Genomic DNA, 19,556 nt, shown 5'->3' with positions numbered 1-19,556 from the left:
TCTCTTAACGCCCTTAACGGCCTTCTCAATCATCTCAAACGTTCTTAAGATGTTAAGAAGCATTTGGGTACTTGCTATGTTGAGATGCATCTAAGAGAAGTAAAGATATTTGACGAAAAGACCCAAGAAAGGGGTGAGGGTTTTAAAAGGTTCGCGCCAGGAGGGGTCATCGGGTGAGGTCAGAGGTGAAGGGTCAACTATTAAGCATTTTGCGCTTTTTCGGCAAATACAGACAGGTTTGCTCCCAAATTAGGAGACAACACTGGCTACATATGTGGTTTATACAGCAAACTTGATCAACTATCATCTTTGACACCACGTTGATTTAATGAAAACTAGAATGGCAACATTTTCGGGAAAATGCAGGATATTCCCCTCCAATTACCTACACCTCAAATTTTACATCCTTAGAATTGACTGTAAAGGTATTATGAAGTTTCTGCATAAATTATGCAAACGAGGCCCTCATTAGCATAATTTATGGCCAGGTTTTCAGACCTTTCCTAATGGTACCTACATCTCAGATATGACATCTGCAGCTTTTACGGTAAGGAAAATACGAGTTTATGCGTAAATTATGCAAATAAGGTCCTCATTAGCATAATTCATGACCAGGTGTGTTGACCTTTCCTAAAAGTACCTACATCTCAAATATGACATCTGCAGCTTTTACGGTAAGGGAAATATAGGCTTATGCATAAATTATGCAAATGAGTTCCTAATTAGCATATTTCATAGCCAGGTGTGTTCACCTTTCCTAAAAGTACCTACATCTCAAATATGACATCTGCAGCTTTTACGGTAAGGAATATACAAGTTTCTGCATAATTTATGCAAATGAGGTCCTCATTAGCATAATTTATGGCCAGGTGCATTCACCTTTCCTAATGGTACCTACAGCTTAAAGATGACATCCACAGCTTTTACGGTAAGGAAAATACGAGTTTATGCATAAATTACGCAAATGAGGTCCTCATTAGCATAATTCATGGCCAGGTGTGTTCACCTTCCCTAAATGTACCTACATCTCAAATATGACATCCGCAGCTTTAACGGTAAGGGGAATACAACTTCCTGCATAAATTATGCAAATGAGGTCCTCATTAGCATAATCTATGGCCAGGTACATTCACCTTTCCTAAAGGTACCTACATCTTAAAGATGACATCCGCAGCTTTTACAGTAAGTGAAATACAAGTTTATACATAAAATATGCAAATGAGGTCCTCATTAGCATTATTAATTGGCCAGGTGTGTTCGCCTTTCCTAAAGGTACCTACATCTCAAATATGACATCCGCAGCTTGTACGGTAAGGGAAATACAGGTTTCTGCATAAATTATGCAAATTAGGTCCCAATTAGCATATTTTATTGTCAGGTGTATTCACCTTTCCTATACTAGTAGGTACCTACATCTCAAATATAACATACGTACCATGTAACATAAGGTACATATAACTTTCTGTAAAACCGATTCATGGCGTAACACACCAGGTTTGTACTGAAGAGTACAAGCTGAATATCCGGACAGATTCATTTGATTCACTCACACCGGGACGGACCCCTACTCTTTTCGATAAGTATGGTGGCTTCTTTTGCGTGTTCGAGGTGTGCACGCTCGCTCTGAAACAGGGGACCTCCATTTAACGTCCTATTCGTGGGACGTCCCTAACCAAAGCTAGATACTATAGTACTCATTTACACCTGAGTACTATACAAAGTACCTGAGTCATACAAAGTGCCTTTTCAGCGTCAACGGGACAAGCCAAGGAACCCCGGATTTGAACCCAGGACGTCTGGGTTTGGGGCCAACCACCCTGTCACCGCGCCACCACGATTCCACCTGGAATGAAGTTAAAAGTTGCTATTTCATATGATTTGCTAACGATTCTTTTCCAGATTAAAATGATTTTTTTTTTTGCTGTGACAATTCATCCGGAAAGTCGTGTTACAACGTACTCAAATAGTGCAATTTTAGCCATTCCAAGACGAATGCAAATGAGATTCAAATGATATACGTGACGTCATATTCAGGACTCACAGTCTGCTGCCATGGCGACTTGCCTATAGTTTGTAAATACCGAAACGAGGTGGGCGATATTGTGAAGCAGGAGGGCCAAAAGGGGTACATTCGAAATTTCAGAGACACAGCATAGATCTTTTCAATCGTCTTAAAGCCAGTAGATACTTTCCAAAAATTGTTCTAGACGTAGGATATAGGAGGTTCTTTGTACACAACCAGGAATTATTCTCACCTGCTAACGTATCGATGTCTATCAGACACCTTCTTCAGAGCTTCTGACTGGAGTGCTGTTTCTCACCGCTATAAGTAGCCGATGTAGGTAGCTCTGAAGAAGGTGTCTGATAGACATCGAGACGTTAGCAGGTGAGAATAATATCTGGTTGTGTACAAAGAACCTCCTATATCCTATATTCTACCAACCTGATGAAATTATTTTCGGATGTTCTAGACGTATTTGCATACATCTAGATGGCCTTAGAAAGGATCGGTTTTTAGGCATTGGCGAGGATCCCATAAAAAGCGCCACCTACATTCATGCATACATCATATCTTAAGAGTAATGAATTGATTAGACATATATTTGAACATCATTAGTTTTCCCGTAACAACGTAACTTTGCCCTTTTTATCAACTGTTTATCTGATTATATGGTGTAAGGGACTGTCAGGAAAGCCCAGCCACCACTCTACAATCATTCACTCCAACATCTGCTAGTCGACCCTGTTCGATTTCCTACGACAACTTCAGCCTTTTACTTCATCACTCCCATCAAACTCCTTTCACACAACACGGCTTTTGACAGCACTTTGTTCTCAATAATTTTTGTGGGAACGAGTACTAGAGGGCTGTTGTATCTTGTGTTCTAGTTAGATCAGTAAGATCTTTCGGTGACAGATAGTCGTTGGTCTTTGAAAGACGTGATATAGATTTAGCCCTCAGGAGCTAGTTCTATTGGCGTGTGCTCAGACTTTAAAACAAGATAATCACTCACTATAACTATAGATAACACTGTTGGACACCAAAAAAAAACAACGACGAAGAGCAAGATTATATTTCATTCTTTTTATTCTAATATCAAACACATACACATAAGACTAATATTAACATTAATTTCTTTTTCGCTCTACGGGTCTACACAGCTGCTTCTACAGCACGAGGAGAAGAGGGAGAAGACCCTTCTCAGCCTCCTGGCCACCCTCTTCCCCCGTGCTTTCCACCCCGTCTTATATTTCTTCTGTCCCTCCTTCTCTTCATAAAGGGACTCCTGAATATGAAGCCTCTCCAGCTCTCCATCCTTTTTTGATGTCTCCTCTGTCATGGTCTGTGCCACCTTCTTCTGATAGAGACCCAGATCCACTACCTCCTCACCCTTGTTGTTGTTTTCTTCCTCCACCTCCTGTCCACGAGATGAAGTCAGTTCTTCTTCGAGCTCTAGGCAAGCTTGGTAAATAGCTGTTGATGAGAGGAGCTGGACGGCATTTTCCAGTTCCTGATCTTGGGAGGAAGTGTTTTCCCGGAGCTCCCTGCAGGCGTCCTGAATGGCCGTCCTGCAGAAGAGCTTCACGAACGTCTCCATCTCCTCCTCCTTCTCTCCCATCTCCTCCTCCTTCTTCTCCCCCTCCTCTTCCGACTTCTCCCCCTCCCCCTCCTCTTCCATCTCTTTCTCCTTCTCCTCCTGCATCTCCTCCTTCTCTTCCATCTCCTCTTCCTCCTTCTCCTCCTCTTTCTCTTCCATCTTCTCCTTCTTCTCCTCCTTATCTTCCATCTCCTTCTTGTCTTCCATCTCCTCATCCTCTTCTATCTCCTTCTTCTCTTTCATCTCTTCCTCCTTCTTTTCCATCTCCTCATCCTCATTCTCTTCCATCTCTTCTTCCTTTTCTTCCATCTCCTCATCCTTCTTCATCTCCTTCTCTTTCATCTCTTCTTCCTTCTCTTCCATCTTCTCCTCTTTCTCTTCCATCTCCTCCTTCTTCATCTCCTTGTGTTCCATCTCTCTCCCATTTTCTTCCATCTCCTCCTCCTCTTCCATCTCATCCATCTCTTCCATCTTTTCCTCCTTCTTCATCTCTTTCTCCTCCTCCTCCTCTTCCATCTCCTTCTTCTCCTTTTTCCTCTCCCCATTCTTCTCTTCCCTCTCTTCCTCTTTCATCTCTATCTCCTTCTTCATCTCCTTCTGTTCTATCTCCTTCTCCTCCTTCTCTTCCATCTCCTCCTCCTTCTCTTCCATCTCCCCCTCTTCCATCTCTCTCTCCTTTTCCCCATGCACAGTCGGTGCAGATGCTCCCTGTTTGCAACAAGTAAAAAAGGCATGATGGTAAGATTGGCTGCAAAGGAATTCTCTTCAGACATAGAGCAAACAAGAAAACAACAAGACAAACAAGAAAACAAAAATTTACTGACAAGTAATGTCCACAAGAACGCAATTTAGTCAGCTAGTCTTATAACTTCTTACTGGTACATTTGGAAGATGTCTCTTTCTCTTTCTAGATCAGAACTCACCTTGTTTGGTACAGAGCATGGGATGTCCGACCTGTCCACCAGAGTAGGATTACTCGAGGAAGTGTTCTGTAATATACAATAACAGGATTAGATGAAAAAAAATATGAGAGAGGGCGCTCAGCTACTACAACACTGCGGAAATGTTGCCATATGTCGTTTACTATATATCATTTTGTTTACATTTGTTTCGATGCAGGAAGTAAAAAAAATATGTACAGGATTTACATTACATCTACGTTTGCCATTACATAAGAAGTACATTAGCTACAACAATGTTTCTTTAGCACGTAAAACTTCTCTATTCTTCATACACGGTTGATGTCAATGTACGTAAGCTAGCGCTTTCTTTGCCATGTGCTACAGTCAATAAGAACTTGTATGATCAAATCAGCACCAAGGACAGATACGGGGTTGTATGGCATATGGACAATGTTACTTTACTGTACCTATGATGTTTCTCTGATCAAAAAATACTTACTACATGACTACGGATGAGATTTTTATGCAAATATGCTACAGCCAATAAGAACTCGAATGGTCAAATCAGCACCAAGGACAGATAAGGGGTTGTACAGCATACAGGCGGTGTTATTTTACTGTACTTTCTCTAAAAAAATACTACCTAATTGGCTACGGATGACATCTGCATGTAAATACGTCTAGACCTATTTGATTTTAAGTCCCCTCTTTAATTTCGAATGTAGCCCTGGTGGCCCTCTCAATGTACAATATGATGGCCTGGTGGCCCTCTCACTGGACAGATGCGTTTAGTCTAAAATGTTCCTGTGAAGAAATAAGGCTATTAGCGAGGGTGACATACCTTCTCCTGCGGTTGCGACAGCGGTTCCTGACGGGTCACCACATCACCCTCCGAGATGGACATGGGGACGGGTGCAGCGGCTACAGTCTGACGCTTGGATGGTGCCTGGGGTACAATAAAGATAAGCATGTTATAAATACATCCTGGGGGAAAGAGACATACAGATACTAAGTACACGTGATGTACGTAAGCTAATGGAACAACGACAGCAATGTAATGCGTTCTAGAACATCATCCGTGAAGTTATAAGCATAAACAGGTTTGGAACACCTGTATCAAAGTCGTTGAAACATACTAATCCTATTCCAACTTACGTTCAGAACATTTGCGGACGACATGCGTGTAAAACTTCACTTTGCAACCACTAGATGACTCACCATAGGGAGGTGGATACCCCGTTCTTGGAGAAGGCGTTCTCGCAGTCTGATTTTCCTGACACTCTCATTCAGGGCGACAAAGTCGAGCCTGTATGCCTCTTCTTGGCTGGAAGCCATTGTTCGATGATACGATAGACACGAGTTCGTGGATCGAAGTAAAGTCACCAATACTGGTTCGCTATGAAAGCATCAAAAACTTTTCACGTCTGCTCTAGAAGTAAGCAAGCAGTGAAATGAGCAGTTCGCTTTGCGACGACCTTTTATACCCTCGGTTAGCTCGAGTGCAGGGTGACCTAGCTAGGTCGATGACGTCGTCAGCCGTCGTCATCAGAAGTAATTTTCTCCTTCTTTATCGAATGAAATGCAGTGATACTATGACCGTATGTAGAATTGAACATCTGGAATCGTTTTCAATCCTTGCTACACTATTTTGTGGTCGTACAACTTGTAATTTCGCCCATTTTGTAATCATTGCACCTTGCTCTGGGCTGCTCTGAGCAATGTGTACTGGTCACGTGACCAGGGCACAACGAACTGTGGATTATTCCATTATGAAATTGGGAAGGGGTGTTTTTTAAGGCCGCTTACGTCATAAATATGTAGAGACGTCATAAACATGATACGACGTCATAAACATGATCTGACGCCATGAACGTAATATGACGTCATAAACATCATGTGATGTCATAAACAAATCTATTTTATAGTGGAGGATGTTTTACATTGATGTCGTCAGTTGATCCAAAACGAGCTAACGATACCGTTTACTTACCGTACGTATATCCTAGGTTGATGCTTGACAATATATCGAGAAGGGTAGGTGTTTATTTTGTTCCGTCGTAGGTGCATGAAATTAGGTACAACTGATCTCTGATGCATTGATCTCGATCGTGATGACTTTCTTTGCCTAACTAGGTATCTGAACTAAAAAAAAAAATTAAAATAAACATGGAATGAGCCCAAACTAAACTTTACCGATGAACACCACATTAAGCGTTATGGTAGCGGATAACTAAGCAGATTCTGAAGTATATTACGAAGATTCAGACCACATGCGGCTTTAAGGAGGTGAAGTATGACGAGTATAGTATGAGTCTCATAGTTTTATTGGTAGTTTTATTGAGGTTCTGAGTGTTTTGTGTTGGCATCCTAGTCTGGGAACCGGCAATGCTAGGTCTGAGCTCATCTCTAAGACTCCAACTGGTCCACAGTAGTACGTCAAAGTTCAATTAGGGAGCAGCTAATCATAAACTTTGATAAAGCTCATACGTCTGAATTTCAGCGCCATTTAAAACGAAAAATGGGATTGAAATACAATTTCGGAGATCGAAAGGACTTGACGTTTACCGGGGGATTGTTCCGGAAAAAACGACTTGTTACGTCATCACGATTTGACTTTGTATAGTGACGTAGCTGTGTTTCTGTGTTTACAGCTCATTGCTACGTACTTTACAACGCAGCTTTCATATTCTCAAGTCTCTCCCATCCAGAAAACGTTGCAGGAGGGCTAGGCGGGAAAAGGATCAAACAAGAAGGGAAAGGCGGGTGGTTGGTAAAGCATCAAGAACAAACTATATCTATGATTCTTACCCGAATTTTTAGGAACACTTTGAAGCGTCAGTGTGGAATAAAGATGAGATGTAGCGTACACGATGTCGATGTCTTCATACATGTATCTAGGACAACTTTGCCATTTTTGTGCCGCGCACACCCGTTCGAAATAGAACGTGTGAAACGAAATGATTGAAATGAAATGATTTTATTCGGTAATGAACTTCGCGGGCGAACACACACGAATTACGTCCTTATTATAAGTCTTTGCATCACAACCACACAAAACAATGACTCGCAGTCCACTTATATTTCAGCGATGTGATTTATCTAAAGCATAACGACAAACAATTGCGCAGTTAAAATCTAAGCTTTTGCCTTATTATACAGCCGTATTGCACAGTGGAAAAAGGAATTACTGAGCCTCTTAGTACGGGCTTTTGGAACACTTATTGCACTAGAGTTTCTGAGTTTGAGTCCGATGACTCCTGTCCTCGTGGGAGGCACTAAGTCGTGCAGAGGATGGTCCTCCTGAAGCATGCGTTCAAGCAGGTGCACAGCTGCTTCCTCCCTCCTCGACTTCAGTGTTGGCAGGTCAGACACGGAACGCCTTCCTCCCAGGGAAATAATGCGCAAGGCCCGGCGTTGGGCCCTCTCAATAGCCAGTTCTTGCTCCTTTGAGCACCCGACCAGTAGCACATGGCCGTACTCGAGTAATGGTCTTACTAGAGTCAGATAGCTAAATATGTAACGTAAGATGATCAATTTACGTCCGATTTATTCAAAACGTATTTATCTCAAAACCGCACGGAAAGAGCCAAATTTTAAACCCATGGTCAGAAATATCAGCTCTTCTAAAAAGAAAATGCATGGTCTGTAAGTTTTTCTCCGCCTGTTTAACGCCGTGCGAGCATGCATTTATACTGAGGTATATGATGAAGAATTGTGCTAGGGTAACCCATTATCGTCCACCTTGGTCTTTTCCCTTCTAGCGCTATGCTTGAAGAACATAGACCAGAAAAAAATGCACAGTAACTGTCCAGAGTAGTCTGCAGACAAATGATAATAAAATCACTATGTCTGTCCGGCCAATTGCTTAACGCGATGGAAAAAAACAATGCTTATCTGAAAATTCCCCCCACATGCGCGGCACGTGGCGTTCACGTGGTAAACGCATGGCCATTATAGTTTGCTGTGCAAAAATTAAAGAGATGGCTAAGGATCATACTTATGATGTTCTTTATTACTCATGAGAATAGGCTTTGGCATAATACACCGGGACATGTGGACATGAGCCAAACCGGACGTAAATAGGTTCTGCACGTAAATAGGTCATGTTACGTTACAAGGTCGTGACAAAAAAGGTCTGAGAGAAAGCAGTGTCAAATTGCAATTAGCCTACGGGCATGAATTTGCAAAGCGTATTGTTATTCATATTTTTCAAAAAAGGTTCTAAATAGTAAATGTTTATTTGCAGCAAACATAGAGAAATCTCGTTTTTTTTTTCTGGCATTGATTTCGTCTACTGTAAATGCATCTAAGTTCGCGTGGTTTTAAATTCGCGTTAAGGAGAAAATGGAGCGTTCCATGCTTTTAAGTTAGCTTTTGAAACAGTAGTAGCGCTACAGTCAAAGGTGAGCTGAAAGTTCACCGCGAACATAAAACCACCGCGGACATTTCTGCATTAGGCCACAGCAAGTAAATTTTATAGATTTTGAAAAAAAAGGATTTTTTTACCCTTCGGCAATGGTCAACATACCGAAAATAATACAATTTGTCGCAAACTAGTCAGTTCTATCGCAAATACGTTCTAGATCAAGGTGGTCTTATATTATATATGAAACGTCATTGGTTGAATACAGGAACAAAAGACCTGTTGGTCGTGATATCATATTTTGTTGCCGCAAGTCTTGTTTAACAAGATTCATGATCTCAAAGTTTGAAAATATAGGAATCTTGTTGTTTTTTTACCCGCCTTGTTTTTTTTTCGCCCTATCTCATTAATTTTGGAATCTGAGGATATCATAAGATAAATTATGCAAATGATGTCTCATCCGTTCTATTCACCTTGCTTAAAGCTACCCACACCTCCAGTACCATTTACCCGAAGGGAAATTATATTCATAAAACTAGAAAGGCAACATTTTCGAGTAGACGCAGGATGTGTCCCTTCAAAAAGGCCATGTTGATTCGATTATATGAATGACATCCCCTGGGGATCCCAAAACTGATGCGAGCGTGCGAATGAAAAAAAAAAGGTTTGGCAAAAAAAAGTGCCTTTTAATTATGAAACAAAAGTGGTCAGGAAGGATGAACAAAACTTAACACACAGAGTAGGGTATACCGAATAGATTCTTCAGGTTTGTTCTTTCAATACTTCTTCTTTGACTTTTGAATTGACTTTGGCATTCTACGACATTAGTATCCGTTTTCTAAAATATTTCGTTGCACTTTACAGCATGTATTTTCTCATTTTGCAGCTGCTTTTTACAATTTACAGTATGGCCGAAAACTTTTTATTTCTATTTCTAGAAACGGACAAACAATTGATGCGCGCGGGTGTCATCCATATAATCAAATCAACATGGCCTTAATAAAGGCTTTGTTATCTATTCGACCTACTTATATGTCCAATGGTCCCTATATACCATCAACCACAAAAGAAATACAATGTTTCTGCATATATAATGCCACTGTGGTCCTTATAAGCAAATGCGGTGCTCATTCCGTTGTATTCACCTTTCCTAAGGCTACCTTGACCTCTAATATGACATCCGTAGCATTTACCGTAAGGGCGTGAAAATGAAGTTTCCGCATGGATTATGTAAATAAGCATAACGCACATTCCGTTGTATTTACCTAATCCGTATCCGTTAATTATCCGTATCCGTTAATTATATCGGAAACGCTAAATCCGCACCGGGATATGGAATATTTCCGGAGGAATCCCTGTACGTATACGCCGGGATACGAGGCCATTTCGTGCAGTGATGGTGACACCCAACATGACGTCCAAGGAAAAGAAGACAACTTTGCTACATCGCAAACCTGTAAAAAAAAAAGTTCAGCACTCGTTTCCCAGTGCTATTAAAAAAAAGTTCAACACTCGTTTCCCAGTGCTATTAAAAGAAAGTTCAGCACTCGTTTTCCAGTGCTATTAAAAGAAGGTTCAGCACTCGTTTTCCAGTGCTGAATCGCTGTATTCCAGTGCCGAGTTTTTTTCAGCACTCGTTTTCCAGTGCTGAAACTTGTCTCAGCACTCGTTTTCCAGTGCTGAATGGAGTTCGGCACTCGGTTACCTGAGTGCTGAATGCGCGACAGAGCGGTGGTGTCATGTCACAGGTCATGTCATTGCAATCTATTGGGTCTGGTTGGAGACTACTGAAACCGCCATGCGCCAAGGCGAGTTGCGGGAACGAAGGTCAAGTTCTAAAATGGTTTACCTGGCGTTATCCTACAGATGTACTCACCTTTCCTAAAATGTACCTACACCCCAAATGACATCCATAGCATGCAACGTTACCATGAGGAAAATATCAGTATTAGAGCTACCAACCTACATCTACTCGGTTTTGAAAAGAAAGGAAGGACACGCCTGCAAAAACAATATATTTCCTCGGTGTACAGGGAGGGAAATATAATAAGTGATAAAGTTAATCTATGATATTGACAGAATAATAGGAAGTAGTTTGAGGGTGGGGGAGAAAGAAAGCATCAATATTCCCTCAAAGTGTGAAATAGTAACTACACGCCTGGTTTCAAACGGTTTATTTCATTGCAGTTTACAAAACAGAGGAATGCAAAGTGTACTGAGGAAAATATTTTTGATCACAAATCTCTGATGAATTTTTCTTGGACAGAGTGGCCAGTCTTGTACTACTAGATGCACACCACAGCTAATCGTGAATAAAAGACCTTATCGCAAAGAATGTTAACAATGCTAATCTATTTATAGCATCTAGAACAAAGGCTACAAATTTAGATGCCTTTAAAGTACAGTACATAATTTGACTACCGGTGCCTACATTACACCGCATAGATACATTTAGGACATTCTTATATTCTAAACAAAACAGTTGTTTAAGTCTGTTCATTAAGTCTAACAGTGGCCCATTACTCTCCAAGCAGAGGTTGGCTCCGACTGAATTTTTTTACATTGTAGGCATTTTTAGTGGACTTTCTTCTTTGTCACCAAGCAATACCTCTGCTTGGAGAGTAGTGACTCATGAGTCTAAGCTAAAAATTCTATTTGCATAGAAAAAAATTGTAAAATTTTTTGCTTAGCATTTTTGAGCTAGCTATTTCACAATTTTTTTCTAAGCTAAAATTTTTTTAAATGCTAAGCTAAAAAAATCTACCTAAAAATGGAAAATATAACAACTTAAAAATACTAACGAAACTAGAAATTGTTAGTTAAAATTCTCATTCTTACTAAGCTAAATAAGGTAGCTAAGCTAAAAAAAGTATGTAGTAAATGCTGATAATGTAAAAGCATGGTACAGAGGAAACTTTCTTACTGCATTTTAAAGTTATTTTGCAGCTTCAGGCTAAGGCATCCGTCAGATACTTAATGTGTTTTTGTTAGTATGTTGAGGTTGTGTGCATGTGTGTGCATTAGTATGTGAGTGTTAGTTTGTGTTTGTATGTAGTGTGTGTCCCAACGTCAGCCTAAGCCATGAAATAAGTAGCCAAAATTTCAATAGGACTTAGAATAGATGGCTACAAACTACCTTTGTACCATAAATGGGCATTATCAACATCTACAAAATTTTTTAAAAATTCAAAGACAAGAAAAAAATTAAACTTGACCCTACCTTAAAAATATTAAGCTTAACTAGATATGTAAAATACTAGGTCCACATTTCCAAGCCGATGCCTGACCAGGCTGTTGGAGAAGACAAAGAATGAAAAATGTGTATCAAGAATATACATAATTTATGTTAAGTACATTTTTTTTATGTTTTGTGTGTTTTGCTGTCTTTTATATAATTTTTTTTTTCATTCCCGCAAGCTTTGGAAATGTGTCCTTAACCATAACATATTACATGTATACACGATTGTAGTAAAAGTGTACACTTTGCATTCCAAAAAAGGTCATTAACAAGAACTCCATCTACAGACTGCTGGGGGCATGACAGGAAGTAGCTGATTTGTGATTGTCATTTCAGTTCTAGGTTCAACCTAGAGTAGGTCTGAGGGTTTACCCGAAGCATTATCAGCAGAGAAAATCATGATCTCTTGATGGATGGCAAAGTGTTGAGCACATTTTGATGGCACCCTGAGTGACATCGCTGGCAGGGGGTTATGACATTTCAAGAGCAATAGCTACTTTTCCACACAGGACTCCAGCCTGTTTCTGCAGTATACAGACCCGATGCAATAGGCAGATTCAGTTTCTGTAACTATGCCGATAGCCGAGATTGCTCTCGGAGTAGCTGCAAAGTTCAGAGTTTCAGAGAAAAGAGATTTTCCTAGTTCTGTTAGCTCACAACTACTCAGGCTCTCCAACCACCTGCCTTCCTTTCCGACCCTGTGTCATTGTCTTGGTTCGGGACTCCAAGATATGACACAAGGCAAATTACCTCGTGGTCTAGGTTCCCGACGACCCAATGACCACCACATAAACAGAAAGGACAACAGATGGTAGAAGAATCCAAGCAGTCATAAGCTAACAGAACCAGGAAAATCCCTGTTCTCTGAAACTGTGATCTTCACAATCACTCTGCAAACAATCTCAGCCATCGAGACAGCAACAGAAACTGAATCAACCAATCACACCGGGCCTGTACACAACAGAAACCGACTGAAGCCCAGCACGAAAAAGTAGCCACCGCTCACAAAACGCCTCAACCCCCTACCAGCAACATCACTCAAAATGTCAACAAAACACACGTCAAACACCCTGCGATCAACCAAGAGATTGTGACTTGCCCTGCCGGCAATGCCTCAGGTACACAGAGGGAATCATACATAAGTTTAAGCTACAAATGCAACATCACAAATCATTAACCTCCCATCACGCCGATGATACTAGTAGTAAGTCAGTCCGAGCCCAGTTCTGCTGAAACAGTTTGCACTTCGAACCGCTTCCCTTGATAATGGTGCTAACACTTAACAATTTCAGGTCCTCTGGCAGGGCGTACACACGAGCCCGGTCTTCTGCTGGATGTCACCGTGGATATGGCGTACTTGACGTTGACGAGCACCTCTCAGCAGATGTCAGCTTCCAATCTTCTTTCAGCTGCAAGAAAGTCAAACACACGAAGGAATTAGGACAAAACAGCCAAACATCTTCTCGCTTTCTTCTAATCCAAGTTCTACAAAGGCACTAGAGAAGCTTTATGTTCTTCCACAAGTTGGGAAATTGTGCGCATGACCAAAAATTCAAGTACAAGATTAACAGAAATATTTGACACAACAAAAGTAGAGCAACTTTTGTAAGGTCTTCTACATAATACATACAACAGTCAAGTGGATGCAACTGAACTAACCTATTAGTGTACATAAATGTGTATGATCATGAATAGATATGAGTAAATCAACATGTCGAGTCCAACATATCATTCACACAATTGGTTCTAAAGATATTCTTTGATATAGTGACCTACAGTAAGGGTTTAAATCTCCCCTAGAAAGATCATCAACAGTATACTGTTGACCAGTGCCAATGCACAAATGATGTGTATGCCCAATACAGAATCATTTTCATTATGAATCCATAGCTATCACCATCAAGTATTTATGCAGAGCCTGCTGTCAATCAATTATACGACAAAGATAATACTCACCTTGTCAAATGTGGTACGAGCCGATTCTCTTCTAAGTGGAGATGCCCTGGATGTTGTCGCAATGAACCTTCAGCGTTGCTGCCCAGGTTCATGCACGGTCCAGACATATTGGTGCCTCCTCACCATTGCTGCAACAAACACAAAAGACAATGGCAAGTGAGAATGTGGCATACGTGGCGACTAACGAAAGGCGCTCTTGCTAAATATTATATTATACTACTGTAAATGCATGTAAGTTAGCGTGGTTTTTATTTCGCGGTAGGGAGAAACTGGCGTAACGTTATCCCTTCTTAGTCGTGAGGCACTACGTTATAGTAAAAATCCAGCGCGTGTGCGCCCGGCCGTTTTCCTTGGACGACGGGCCCGATGCTTGTTCTCCCTAAACTCCCAACGCACTTGCCTTCGTTTACGAGCACTTTAGCAGCTCTAGAAATCCCAAGTTAATCCACAACAGCGCTTAATACGGCAGAAGTCAATGGAAAACAGCATTGGACCCGCCATTTTTCAAATGCAATGACGTAACGGAAACCACGCAGCTTGATTGATCAGTTCCAGTCATGTGAGTGAACGCACCAATCAGGCTGTGTGGTTTCCGTTACGAATTTGAAGAAAATGGCGGGCACAATGCTATTTTCCATTGATTTGTACCGTATAAGGGATAGTATGTATGATATCAAGAAAAAACGCCCTTCGTTAGTCGCCACGGCTAAAACCAATGTAGTGCGATATTCATTTTCCGCAAAGCATCCTGGAACATGACATAATTTCCTACGAAAAAAGACAGTTGAGCAAAGACGGTTGAAGAATGACGGTTGAACAAAGACGGTTGAACAGACATCTTTACAGTTGAAAAAGTTTGAATTGTGTTGTTAATCACAAACACCTATTTTCATATTTTGTATGAATTCTACCAAACATAGCTTCATTGACACGCTAACTAACACAATTTAGACGCCTTAAAGCATAATGCCTCTGAGCCTGCGTTCTAAAAATATACTGTAAAGTAGTTTAAACTTACTGTCGGATGTCATGGCCGCGCCGGAAGACCCGCCATAAAGGCAATCTACAACTTGTAGATGTGAGACTGACCCCGTTCATCCATGGCCGAGTTGCCGCGGCTGGAAGGACCGCGCGCCATGGACGAACAGTTACGGGGAGGCGAGGGGCCAGTCCCGAGGCGGACTGCGCTATCATCACCCGGTGGGCAGCCCCGGACGGTCTCGGGAGAAAGAGACGTTCGGCCGTTTCCAAGCTTGAGCTGGCCGCGAATGAAGCTCTACAGTTGGGAAACATGCATTTGAAAATTTCCCAGGCCTGTGATTGGTCTGGGAAGTTGGCTTGTGATTGGTTGGAAAAATGCACTTTTTGGATTTCCCTACTGGTTGTCTTTGGTGATGTCTTCCCCCTGATTGGTTATCTGTCTAATGAAATCAAATCTCACTCAAATGAGTCTTTCGCCCTATTGGTCCTCTGCGCTACAAGAGGGCATGCATGGGGCCCTTGGAGGCAGTGATTACTCAAAATTACGTATGGCCACGTTGAGCGCCGAAGGCATGCTCACTGGGCAAAATGTTTAACCTCTAACAGAGGTCAGAGGTCATCGATCTGGGCAGCACTTAAATTTTTTAGTCCTCCAGGTATTTTCTAATTGATCAGGTATCACCATAATCCTGTATAATCACCATACTCCTGTATAATCTGCACTTTTCTTATAAAGCAGGGAACTTTTTTAATAATAATCGCTGTACTTTGATAGTTGCTATATGGAAATTTTAGCCTTAATGTGAAATTTTACCTCAATGTGTTACAAAACCTCCCAATGGGGAGGGCGCCCTACTACACCGACCCTCTGACCTCTCCATCCACCTGTGTTAGTCGTAGTTCTTGTGACAGTGTTGGTCTACTTAGTGCCGGGTCACTGATTTAACATTTTTATTGATTGTTCTTGTTGTTGCTATTGATTATTAGCGATACGTAGGATATAGAACATTAGACAGTGAGATATTGTACCTACTATTGATATGTAAATTTCCTCCTGTAATATGGGCATGTCACAACTTTCACCCTCCTTTGTACTTTGTATTGTAATAATGGCTTTATCATCTGATCTCAAAGTGATCTACCTTAATGCTAGAAGTGTCAAATCTGTAAACCATTGCAGAAACAAATTGCTACAACTGGAGAACTTGATCCATCTTGAATCTCCAGACCTTTTAGCAATCACAGAAACATGGTTAACTCCTGACATTCACGATCAAGAGGTCATCCCATCTGATTTTGTCACCTATCGTAAGGACCGACATGCTACTCACAACGATAAGGCAGGTGGGGGAGTCCTACTAGCTGTTAGATCATCAGTATGCAGTAGGCGCAGACCGGACCTGGAACCTCAAGACGAAATCCTCGTTTGTGAACTCCACCCCCCTACCTTGGGGAAGTTTGCCATAGTTCTTTGTTACAGACCTCCTTCTGGTGACTTGGCACCATTTACACGCAATATGTGCTCTGTCTTAGAGAGTGTACACAAAGAATACAGCATGTGCTGTGTTCCTGGCGACTTTAACCTGCCTCGTGTCAACTGGTCCACCTGTGTTGTGACAGACGAGGGTAAGGAAGCTGACTTTTGTAACCTGATCAACAATCACTTCCTCCAACAACTAAACCAAGTGCCCTCAAACTCGTGTCGGAACTTACTTGACCTCGTGTTCACAGACTTTCCTGATAGTTTTTCCAAGATCAGTGAGCTACCCGCGGCCTTTGACACTGACCATACAGTGTTGGAGTTCACTCTTCATTGTCGCCTTCAACACAAGCGCGCCCTACCTCGGAAAGTGTACAACTTTAAGCGAGCAGACTGGGGTGGCCTCAATGCACACCTAGAGTCGTTGGGTTTATCCGAGTCTGTCATTAACTGCATTGATATCGATTCTGCATGGGAGGCGTGCACGTGGTCTTCTGCTGTGCAATCTGCTGTTGACGAGTTTGTGCCATGTCGCAAACTTAAGTCTTCTACCACTCCTCCCTGGATAGATAGTGAAGTGCGAAATCTCCAGAAGCGTACCGCTTGGAAAAGAGCAAAGCGTACTGACGCTCCCTCTCACTGGGCGAAATTTCGCAAGTTACGTAACAGGCTGAAAAATATCTTGTCAGCTAAGTACAACAAGTATCTGGCTAGCCTGTCGTCCACCCTTCACGAGTCACCAAAGAGATTTTGGGCTTTTGTACGAGCTAAGTCTAAATCTAAGTCGTTACCAAGTGTAGTTAACCTCAATGGCTCTGTCGCGCAGTCCGCACTTGACAAGGCAAACCTATTCAACGAGTACTTTTACTCCACCTTTACTCCATCAGACTCTATGGTCAATAAGCCTACGATTGATGTTAAAGTTGTGGGTAGCTTGTGCAATCTATCGTTTACTGTCGAATCTGTTACTAATGTGCTTACCAACTGCAACACTAGTAAGGCTGTAGGCCCAGATAACATCTCTGCACATGTATTGAAGAGTTGTGCGGGAACTCTTGCACCGTCCTTAACTCTGTTATTCAACAAGTCAATATCTCTCGGTCAGGTCCCTGGTAAGTGGAAGGATGCTAATGTGTCACCTGTCCACAAAAAAGGCGACAAGGAGAATGTGGCAAACTACAGGCCAGTCTCTTTGTTGTCTTTGGTAAGTAAAGTCATGGAACGATGCTTGTACAATACTGTATTTCCTATATTACGAGGGTCAATTCACGATTTCCAACATGGGTTCATTCCTGGCCGCTCCACTGCCACTCAACTCCTCGAAACATACCACCAAGTAGGGTCCATACTCGACAGACTCGACATGTTATTCCTCGACTTTGCCAAGGCATTTGATTCTGTCTCCCATGCTCTTTTGATACATAAACTTCAGATGTATGGTTTCAGTGGTAATGTCTTGGCATGGTTTGCCTCATATTTGACCAATCGTCGACAACGGGTGGTGGTGGAGGGATGCTGCTCTGAATGGCTTCCTGTTACATCAGGAGTCCCTCAGGGCTCCATCCTTGGGCCATTACTTTTTCTTTTATATATCAATGACCTACCTTGTATAGTGGAACACTCTTCTGTTGCTCTTTTTGCAGACGACTCTAAATGTTTTAGGGAAGTCTGCAACATGAGCGACTGTATGAAATTACAAGATGATGTCACAGCTATGTATAATTGGAGTCTCATATGGAAGATGTCGTTTCATCCTTCCAAATGCAAGTTGTTGCGTTTGACTCGTTCTAAGAGACCAATCCTGTACTCATATTATATATCCGATACTGTTGTGTCCTCTGTTGATAGCATGAACGACCTTGGGGTCATTGTGCAGCCAGACTTACACTGGGATAGTCACATTGTAAAGATGGTAGCCAAGGCAAATTCCTTGTCTGGCTTCATTAAGCGCACTGTTGGCTTTAACGCTAACACCGATGTTTGTAGAGCCCTATATACCACCTTAGTCAGAAGCAATCTAGAATATTACACTCCCTTATGGTCTCCGCATTCTCGGAAACTAATGTCTTTAGTTGAGGGTGTACAACGCCGGGCAACCAAATTTATCCTAGGACCCCAGGCTAGCCACCTCACCTACAAAGAAAGACTAACAACATTGCGACTACTACCACTTACGTTTAGGCGTGAGGTTTGTGACGTTATGATATTTGTGAAGTCAAGGTCAGTTGTGGGAAAATATGTTTCGTTTCCCTCTAGACCCACAAGGAGTCTAAGATCTTACATGCTTACTCCTATCAGGTCTAAGACCTCGGCGCACCGTCACTCCTACATTCCTAGGCTTATTACCACCTGGAATAAGCTAAGTCCAGACCTTCGGGGTATTGGTGAGGGAGTAGCTCTCTCATCTGACATTATGTCATTCAAACATAAACTCCTTAAGGACACATACAGCAGGTTTAACACCTTTTATGATCCTAATCTGCCATGTACCTGGACCACTTCATGTGGATGTGGCTCATGTGTTGCTTTAAGACCGCACTAACTTCATCATGGCACTTTTATTGTATTTATCGTATTTATTCAGTGTATATTTAGTTCCATGTTGTTTGTATGATGATATAATTTCATGATTTTTCTTTCAGAATCTGTATAGATATTTGAATGTATTGTATTGTTTGGGAGGGCAACTTGTAAAGGTGCGCAAGCACCTGTTTTGCCCTCCCTTTCACTTTGTGATGAATCAAAATAAACAAATAAACAAATAAACAAATAAAACGCTATTTCCTTGATGTTGAGTGCCAAATTTTGCTGGCAGACTAAGCTATGTTTGGGGACATTTCTATAAGTGAAAAAAAAAATACGAAAGGGTTTCATGCGCCTCGCCCCCCACACCCGACATATGTTTAGTGAGTCCGGGGGAATACTTCTCCGGGAGGAAAATTGTAAATCTCGCCCTGCTCAAACGCCTTTTCCTGCATTTTGAAGGGCACATTTTGCGCTCATAGTAAAACAGAAAGTACACAAGGGTTTAAGCTAG

General features: G+C 41.7%; 1 protein-coding gene and 1 long non-coding RNA gene across 3 annotated transcripts; both read right to left on the bottom strand.

Annotated features, from left to right (window-relative positions):
• Positions 1–3,070: 3,070 nt before the first annotated feature.
• On the bottom strand, positions 3,071–6,126 carry LOC136441405 (cilia- and flagella-associated protein 251-like). Of its 2 annotated transcripts, none has more exons than XM_066437684.1 (4): positions 5,720–6,126; positions 5,343–5,447; positions 4,523–4,588; positions 3,071–4,307 (listed from the first exon to the last, which is right to left on the bottom strand). In XM_066437684.1, the coding sequence occupies exons 1-4, from the start codon at positions 5,834–5,836 to the stop codon at positions 3,147–3,149; spliced, it is 1,449 nt and encodes a 482-aa protein (XP_066293781.1). In that variant the 5' UTR covers positions 5,837–6,126; the 3' UTR covers positions 3,071–3,146. The 2 variants fall into 2 exon arrangements, with proteins under 2 accessions (XP_066293781.1, XP_066293782.1); XM_066437685.1 differs by having other exon boundaries at positions 5,343–5,435.
• Positions 6,127–11,778: 5,652 nt separating this feature from the next.
• LOC136441433 (uncharacterized) lies at positions 11,779–15,339 on the bottom strand. The gene is made up of 3 exons (XR_010756885.1): positions 15,077–15,339; positions 14,059–14,186; positions 11,779–13,511 (listed from the first exon to the last, which is right to left on the bottom strand). It is a non-coding gene; the product is annotated as an uncharacterized lncRNA (long non-coding RNA).
• Between the last annotated feature and the right edge of the window lie 4,217 nt (positions 15,340–19,556).

Source organism: Branchiostoma lanceolatum, chromosome 9 (assembly GCF_035083965.1).
Source record: "Branchiostoma lanceolatum isolate klBraLanc5 chromosome 9, klBraLanc5.hap2, whole genome shotgun sequence".
Lineage (NCBI taxonomy): Eukaryota > Metazoa > Chordata > Leptocardii > Amphioxiformes > Branchiostomatidae > Branchiostoma > Branchiostoma lanceolatum.
Note: the sequence above shows the minus strand (reverse complement) of the source record. Positions and strands in the feature narration are given on the sequence as shown.